Source organism: Numenius arquata, unplaced genomic scaffold (assembly GCF_964106895.1).
Source record: "Numenius arquata unplaced genomic scaffold, bNumArq3.hap1.1 HAP1_SCAFFOLD_1734, whole genome shotgun sequence".
NCBI classification, from domain to species: Eukaryota; Metazoa; Chordata; class Aves; order Charadriiformes; family Scolopacidae; genus Numenius; species Numenius arquata.
In genome coordinates this window covers 1,809-10,253 of record NW_027414445.1, presented here as the reverse complement: position 1 = coordinate 10,253, position 8,445 = coordinate 1,809, and the positions used below count along the sequence as shown (strand labels likewise).

At 64.9% G+C, this 8,445-nt stretch overlaps 1 protein-coding gene across 1 annotated transcript; it reads right to left on the bottom strand.

The window, feature by feature from the left end:
• Window positions 1-684: 684 nt before the first annotated feature.
• On the bottom strand, window positions 685-6,967 carry TRAPPC1 (trafficking protein particle complex subunit 1; the record flags this gene model as incomplete). Its single annotated transcript, XM_074167148.1, has 2 exons — window positions 685-814; window positions 6,830-6,967. Coding segments are annotated over 2 exons (268 nt in total), but the record flags the coding sequence as incomplete, so codon positions are not given.
• Between the last annotated feature and the right edge of the window lie 1,478 nt (window positions 6,968-8,445).

The window sequence follows — 8,445 nt, the reverse complement described above, 5'->3', positions numbered from 1 at the left end:
GCAGGGGGTGAAGAAGGGGAGGCCACAGAAGAAAGTGTCGAGGCGGCTGCCCCTGGGGTTTTGGGGTCCCCCCCCTGGGATTTTTGGGGTCCCCCCAGGGTTTTGGGGTCCCCTCAGGGTTTGGGGTCCCCTCAGGGTTTGGGGGTGCCCCCCTGGGTTTGGGGGGGCTCACACAGGGCAGGGGGTGAAGAAGGGGAGGCCACAGAAGAAAGTGTCGAGGCAGCTGCCCCTGGGGTTTTGGGGTCCCCCCCCTGGGATTTTTGGGGTCCCCCCGGGATTTTTGGGGTCCCCCAAGGTTTGAGGGTCCCCCCCAGGTTTTGGGGTCCCTCCTGGGTTTGGGGGGGCTCACACAGGGCAGGGGGTGAAGAAGGGGAGGCCACGGAAGAAAGTGTCGAGGCGGCTGCCCCTGGGGTTTTGGGGTCCCCCCCCCGGGATTTTTGGGGTCCCCCAGGGTTTTGGGGTCCCCCAAGGTTTGAGGGTCCCCCCCAGGTTTTGGGGTCCCCCCTGGGTTTGGGGGGGGCTCACACAGGGCAGGGGGTGAAGAAGGGGAGGCCACAGAAGAAAGTGTCGAGGTGGCTGCCCCTGGGGTTTTGGGGTCCCCCCCTCGGGATTTTTGGGGTCCCCCCGGGATTTTTGGGGTCCCCCCCAGGGTTTTGGGGGTCCCCCCCTGGGTTTTGGGGGGGCTCAGGCGGGGCGGGGGGCGAAGAAGGGGAGGCCGCGGACGAAGGCGTCGAGGCGGCTGCGGAAGAGCTCGCTCTGCACCGGCTGCCGGGGGGGGCACAGGGGGTTCTTCACCACCAGCTCCACGAACAAGCTGCGGGGGGGGGGACACCCCAAAATTCAGGGGGACCCCCCCTCTAGCACCCAGGGACCCCCCCCCCCAGAACCCAGAGACCCCCCCAGCACCAGGGACACCCCCACACTCAGGGACCCCCCCACACTCAGTGACCCCCCCCCAGCACCCAGGGACCCCCCCTGTCACCCAGGGACCCCCCCCCCCAATACCCAGGGACCCCCCCATCCAGGACCCCCAACACCCAGTGACCCCCCCATCACCAGGGACCCCCCCAGAACCCAGAGACCCCCCCCCGAGCACTCAGGGACCCCCCCCATTGCCCAGGGACCCCCCTGTCACCAGGGACCCCCCCAAGGGACCCCCCCCCCAGAACCAAGGGACCCCCCCCCCCCAACACCCAGAGACCCCCCCATCCAGGACCCCCAACACCCAGTGACCCCCCCATCACCAGGGACCCCCCCCAACACCCAGGGACCCCCCCCGTCACCAGGGACCCCCCCACACTCAGGGACCCCCCCCCCCAATACCCGGAGACCCCCCCCAACACCCAGGGACCAACCCCCCCCCCCCCACCTCACCCCAGGGGTTCGGGGGGGTTTTGGGGTTCAGGGGGGGTTCTTGGGGTGCAGAGGGGGGGCTGGGGTGCAGGGGGGGTTCTTGGGGTGCGGGGGGGTTTTGGGGTGTGGGGGGGTTTTGGGGTGCAGGGGGGGTTGCGATTCATGGAGGGTTTTGGGGTGTGGGGTATTTTTGGGGTGCGGGGGGGTTTTGGGGTGTGTGTGGGGTTTTGGGGTTCAGGGGGGGTTCTTGGGGTGGGGGGGTTTGGGGGGGTTTTGGGGGTCAGGGGAGGTTTTGGGGTTCGGGGGGGGGGTTTGGGGTGCGAGGGTGGGTTCTTGGGGTGCAGAGGGGGGGCTGGGGTGCAGGGGGGGTTCTTGGGGTACGGGGGTTTTGGGGTACGGGGGGTTTTTGGGGTACAGGGGGTTTTTGGGGTGCGGGGGGGTTGTGGTTCATGGAGGGTTTTGGGGTATGGGGGGGTTTTGGGGTTCGGGGGGGTTTTGGGGTGCGAGGGTGGGTTCTTGGGGTGCAGAGGGGGGGTTGGGGTTCAGGGGGGGTTCTTGGGGTGCGGGGGTTTTTGGGGTTTGGAGGGTTTTGGGGTTTGGGGGTTTTTGGGGTACGGGGGGTTTTTGGGGTACGGGGGGTTTTGGGGTGCAGGGGGGGTTGCGGTTCATGGAGGGTTTTGGGGTGTGGGGTATTTTTGGGGTGCGGGGGGGTTTTGGGGTGTGGGGGGGGTTTTGGGGTGCGAGGGTGGGTTCTTGGGGTGCAGAGGGGGGGCTGGGGTGCAGGGGGGGTTCTTGGGGTACGGGGGTTTTGGGGTACGGGGGGTTTTTGGGGTACAGGGGGTTTTTGGGGTGCGGGGGGGTTGTGGTTCATGGAGGGTTTTGGGGTGTGGGGGGGTTTTGGGGTTCGGGGGGGTTTTGGGGTGCGAGGGTGGGTTCTTGGGGTGCAGAGGGGGGGTTGGGGTTCAGGGGGGGTTCTTGGGGTGCGGGGGTTTTTGGGGTTTGGAGGGTTTTGGGGTTTGGGGGTTTTTGGGGTACGGGGGGTTTTTGGGGTACGGGGGGTTTTGGGGTGCAGGGGGGGTTGCGGTTCATGGAGGGTTTTGGGGTGTGGGGTATTTTTGGGGTGCGGGGGGGTTTTGGGGTGTGGGGGGGGTTTTGGGGTTCAGGGGGGGTTCTTGGGGTGGGGGGGGTTTTTGGGGTGCGAGGGGGTTTTGGGGTACGGAGGGTTTTTGGGGTGCAGGGGGGGTTGCGGTTCATGGAGGGTTTTGGGGTGTGGGGTATTTTTGGGGTGCGGGGGGGTTTTGGGGTGTGGGGGGGTTTTGGGGTTCAGGGGGGGTTCTTGGGGTGGGGGGGTTTGGGGGGGGTTTGGGGGTCGGGGAGGTTTTGGGGTTCGGGGGGGTTTTGGGGTGCGAGGGTGGGTTCTTGGGGTGCAGAGGGGGGGCTGGGGTGCAGGGGGGGTTCTTGGGGTGCGGGGGGGTTTTGGGGTACGGGGGGGTTTTGGGACGTCAGGGGGGTTTTGGGGTGCGGGGGGGTTTGGGGTGCAGGGGAGTTTTGGGGTGCAGGGGGGGTTGCGGTTCATGGAGGGTTTTGGGGTTCGGGGGGGTTTTGGGGTGCGAGGGTGGGTTCTTGGGGTGCAGGGAGGGGCTGGGGTTCAGGGGGGGTTCTTGGGGTGCGGGGGGTTTTTGGGGTTTGGGGGGTTTTGGGGTACGGGGGGTTTTTGGGGTTCGGGGGGGTTTTGGGGTGCGAGGGTGGGTTCTTGGGGTGCAGAGGGGGGGCTGGGGTGCAGGGGGGGTTCTTGGGGTGCGGGGGGGTTTTGGGGTATGGAGGGTTTTGGGACGTCAGGGGGGTTTTGGGGTGCGGGGGGGTTTGGGGTGCGGGGGGGTTTTGGGGTGTGTGTGGGGTTTTGGGGTTCAGGGGGGGTTCTTGGGGTGGGGGGGGTTTGGGGGGGTTTTGGGGGTCAGGGGAGGTTTTGGGGTTCGGGGGGGGTTTTGGGGTGCCCTCCCGGTGGGAAGGGTTGGGATGAGGTTTGGGATCTAAAGTTGGGTTTACGGATGTGGAGGGTTTTGGGGTGCAGGGGTTTTGGGGTGCAGGGGGAGTTTTGGGGTTCGGGGGGGGTTTGGGGGTTCAGGGGGGGGTTTTGGGGTGCCCTCACGTTGCTGTAGCCGTGGGGCAGGGTTGGGATGAGGTTTGGGATGAGGTTTGGGATCTAAAGGCGGGTTTACGGACGTGGAGGGTTTTGGGGTGCAGGGGTTTTGGGGTGCGGGGGGGGGTGTGGGGGCTCGGGGGGGGTTTTGGGGTTCGGGGGGGATTTTAGGGGTTCGGGGGAGTTTTGGGGTGCCCTCCCGGTGGGAAGGGTTGGGATGAGGGTTGGGACCAGGTTTGGGATGAGGGTTGGGATCTAAAGTTGGGTTTACGGACATGGAGGGTTTTGGGGTGCAGGGGTTTTGGGGTGCAGGAGTTTTGGGGTGCGGGGGGGGTGGGGGTTCAGGGGGTGGGTTTTGGGGTTCGGGGGGGGTTTTGGGGTGCCCTCCCGGTGGGAAGGGTTGGGATGAGGGTTGGGACCAGGTTTGGGATGAGGTTTGGGATCTAAAGTTGGGTTTATGGACGTGGAGGGTTTTGGGGTGCAGGGGTTTTGGGGTTCGGGGGAGTTTTGGGGTTCAGGGGGGGTTTGGGGTTCAGGGGGAGTTTTGGGGTGCCCTCCCGGTGGGAAGGGTTGGGATGAGGGTTGGGATGAAGTTTGGGATGAGGTTTGGGATGAGATTTGGGATCTAAAGGTGGGTTTACGGGCGTGGAGGCTTTTGGGGTGCAGGGGTTTTGGGGTTCGGGGGAGTTTTGGGGTTCGGGGGGGTTTTTGGGGTTCAGGGGGGGTTGGGGGTTCGGGGGGGGTTTTTGGGGTGCCCTCCCGGTGGGAAGGGTTGGGATGAGGGTTGGGATGAAGGTTTGGGATGAGGTTTGGGATCTAAAGTTGGGTTTACGGATGTGGAGGGTTTTGGGGTGCAGGGGTTTTGGGGTGCGGGGGGTGTGTGGGGGCTCGGGGGGGGGTTGGGGTTCGGGGGGGATTTTAGGGGTTCAGGGGGAGTTTTGGGGTGCCCTCCCGGTGGGAAGGGTTGGGATGAAGTTTGGGATGAGGGTTGGGATCTAAAGGTGGGTTTACGGATGTGGAGGGTTTTGGGGTGCAGGGGTTTTGGGGTTCGGGGGGGTTTTGGGGTTCGGGGGGGATTTGGGGTTCGGGGGGGTGTTTTGGGGTGCCCTCCCGGTGGGAAGGGTTGGGATGAGGGTTGGGACCAGGTTTGGGATGAGGTTTGGGATCTAAAGGTGGGTTTACGGACGTGGAGGGTTTTGGGGTGCAGGGGTTTTGGGGTGCGGGGGGGGTGGGGGTTCGGGGAGTGGGTTTTGGGGTTCGGGGGGGGTTTGGGGTTCGGGGGGGTTTTTGGGGTGCCCTCCCGGTGGGAAGGGTTGGGATGAGGGTTGGGATGAAGTTTGGGATGAGGTTTGGGATGAGATTTGGGATCTAAAGGCGGGTTTACGGATGTGGAGGGTTTTGGGGTGCAGGGGTTTTGGGGTGCGGGGGTTTTGGGGTGCAGGGGGGGGTGGGGGTTCGGGGAGTAGGTTTTGGGGTTCGGGGGGGATTTTAGGGGTTCGGGGGGGTTTTGGGGTGCCCTCCCGGTGGGAAAGGTTGGGATGAGGTTTGGGATGAGGTTTGGGATCTAAAGGTGGGTTTACGGACGTGGAGGGTTTTGGGGTGCAGGGGTTTTGGGGTGCGTGGGGGGGTGGGGGTTCGGGGGTGGGTTTTGGGGTTCAGGGGGGGGTTTTGGGGTGCCCTCACGTTGCTGTAGATGTGGGGCAGGGTTGGGATGAGGTTTGGGATCTAAAGGCGGGTTTACGGACGTGGAGGGTTTTGGGGTGCAGGGGTTTTGGGGTGCGGGGGGGGGTGTGGGGGCTCGGGGGGGTTTTTGGGGTTCGGGGGGGATTTTAGGGGTTCAGGGGGAGTTTTGGGGTGCCCTCCCGGTGGGAAGGGTTGGGATGAGGGTTGGGATGAGGGTTGGGACCAGGTTTGGGATGAGGTTTGGGATCTAAAGGTGGGTTTACGGGCGTGGAGGGTTTTGGGGTGCAGGGGTTTTGGGGTGCGGGGGGGGGTGGGGGTTCGGGGGGTGGGTTTTGGGGTTCGGGGGGGGGGTTTTTGGGGTGCCCTCACGTTGCTGTAGCCGTGGGGCAGGGTTGGGATGAGGTTTGGGATGAGGTTTGGGATCTAAAGGCGGGTTTACGGACGTGGAGGGTTTTGGGGTGCAGGGGTTTTGGGGTGCGTGGGGGGGTGGGGGTTCGGGGGGTGGGTTTTGGGGTTTGGGGGGGATTTTAGGGGTTCGGGGGGGGTTTTGGGGTGCCCTCCCGGTGGGAAGGGTTGGGATGAGGGTTGGGACCAGGTTTGGGATGAAGGTTTGGGATGAGATTTGGGATCTAAAGGTGGGTTTACGGGCGTGGAGGCTTTTGGGGTGCAGGGGTTTTGGGGTTCGGGGGGGGTTTGGGGTTCGGGGGGGATTTTAGGGGTTCGGGGGGGTTTTGGGGTGCCCTCCCGGTGGGAAGGGTTGGGATGAGGGTTGGGATGAAGTTTGGGATGAGGTTTGGGATGAGGTTTGGGATCTAAAGGCGGGTTTACGGATGTGGAGGGTTTTGGGGTGCAGGGGTTTTGGGGTGCAGGGGTTTTGGGGTTCGGGGGGGTTTTGGGGTTCGGGGGGGGTTTGGGGGTTCGGGGGGGGGTTTTGGGGTGCCCTCCCGTTGCTGTAGCCGTGGGGCAGGGTTGGGATGAGGGTTGGGATGAGGTTTGGGATCTAAAGTTGGGTTTACGGACGTGGAGGGTTTTGGGGTGCAGGGGTTTTGGGGTGCGTGGGGGGGTGGGGGTTCGGGGGGTGGGTTTTGGGGTTCGGGGGGAGTTTTGGGGTGCCCTCCCGGTGGGAAGGGTTGGGATGAGGGTTGGGACCAGGTTTGGGATCTAAAGTTGGGTTTATGGATGTGGAGTGTTTTGGGGTGCAGGGGTTTTGGGGTGTGGGGGGTGTGTGGGCTCGGGGGGGTTTTTGGGGTGCGGGGGTGGGTTTTGGGGTTCAGGGGGGGTTTTGGGGTGCCCTCACGTTGCTGTAGATGTGGGGCAGGGTTGGGATGAGGTTTGGATGAAGGTTTGGGATGAGATTTGGGATCTAAAGGTGGGTTTACGGACGTGGAGGGTTTTGGGGTGCAGGGGTTTTGGGGTGCGTGGGGGGGTGGGGGTTCGTGGGGTGGGTTTTGGGGTTCGGGGGGGGGTTTTTGGGGTGCCCTCATGTTGCTGTAGATGTGGGGCAGGGTTGGGATGAGGGTTGGATGAGGTTTGGGATCTAAAGTTGGGTTTATGGACGTGGAGGGTTTTGGGGTGCAGGGGTTTTGGGGTTCGGGGGGGTTTGGGTTCGGGGGGTGGGTTTTGGGGTTCGGGGGGGTTTTGGGGTGCCCTCACGTTGCTGTAGATGTGGTGCAGGCCTCGCGGGCGCAGGCCACGCTGAGGTCGGTGTTGAGAACCAGGCGCAGCCCCGTGGGGGTCTCGTAGTAATGGAGCCGGTACTTGCTGGTGTGGAAGGAGACGAAGCCGTCCCGCCTGCGCGCTAAGGCCCCCAACGCTGACAGCGGGGACCCCCCCCCCAAAAAAAACACCCCCCCCCAAATCCTCAGGGCCCCCCCAAATCCCTCAAGGACCCCCAAATCGCCCAGGACCCCCCCAAAGCCTCAGCCCCTCCTCGATCCCTCAAAGCCCTCCCCGAAATCCTCAGCACCCCCAAATCCCCCAGGGCCCCCCCAAATCCTCAGGGACCCCCCCAAATCTTCAGGCCCCCCCAGACACTCAGGGCCCCCCCAGATCCTCAGGGCCCCCCCCCCAAATCCTCAGGCCCCCCCAGACACTCAGGCCCCCCCAAATCCCTCAGGGACCCCCCAAAGCCCACGCCCCCCCAAAACCCTCAGGCCCCCCCAAATCCTCAGAGCCCCCCCAGACACTCAGGGCCCCCCCAAATCCCTCAGGTCCCCCCCAAATCGCCCACCCCCCCCCAAATCCTCAGCACCCCCAAATCCCCCAGGCCCCCCCCAAATCCTCAGGGCCCCCCAGACACTCAGGGCCCCCCCAGATCCCTCAGGGACCCCCCCAAATCCTCAGAGCCCCCCCAAATTGCCCAGCCCCCCCCAAATCCTCAGCACCCCCAAATCCCATAGGCCCCCCCAGATCCCTCAGGCCCCCCCAAATCCTCCAGGGCCCCCCCGAAATCCTCAGCACCCCCAAATCCCCCAGGGCCCCCCCAGATCCTCAGGGCCCCCCCAAATCCCTCAGGGACCCCCCAAAGCCCACGCCCCCCCCAAAACCCTCAGGGCCCCCCCAAATCCTCAAAGCCCCCCAGAACCCTCAGGGCCCCCCCAGATCCTCAGGGACCCCCCAAATCCTTAGAGCCCCCCCAGATCCCTCAGGGCCCCCCCAAATTCCTCAGGGACCCCCCAAAACCCTAAGGACCCCCCAAAGCCTCAGCCCCTCCCCGATCCCTCAAAGCAACCCCCCGAAATCCTCAGCACCCCCAAATCCCCCAGGGCCCCCCCAAATCCTCAGGGACCCCCCCAAATCTTCAGGCCCCCCCAGACACTCAGGGCCCCCCCAGATCCTCAGGCCCCCCAGACACTCAGGGCCCCCCCAAATCCCTCAGGGACCCCCCAAAATCTCTCAGGGACCCCCCAAATCTCTCAGGGACCCCCCAAAGCCTCAGCCCCTCCTCGATCCCTCAAAGCCCTCCCCCGAAATCCTCAGCACCCCCAAATCCCCCAGGGCCCCCCCAAATCCCTCAGGGCCCCCCCAGATCCTCAGGGACCCCCCCCAAATCCTCAGAGCCCCCCCAGATCCCTCAGAGCCCCCCCAAATTCCTCAGGGACCCCCCGAAACCCTCAGGTCACCCCCAAATCGCCCAGGACCCCCCCAAAGCCTCAGCCCCTCCCCGATCCCTCAAAGCCCCCCCCAAATCCCCAGGGCCCCCCCCCCAAATCCTCAGAGCCCCCCCAGAACCCCCAGGGCCCCCCCAGATCCTTAGGACCCCCCCAAAT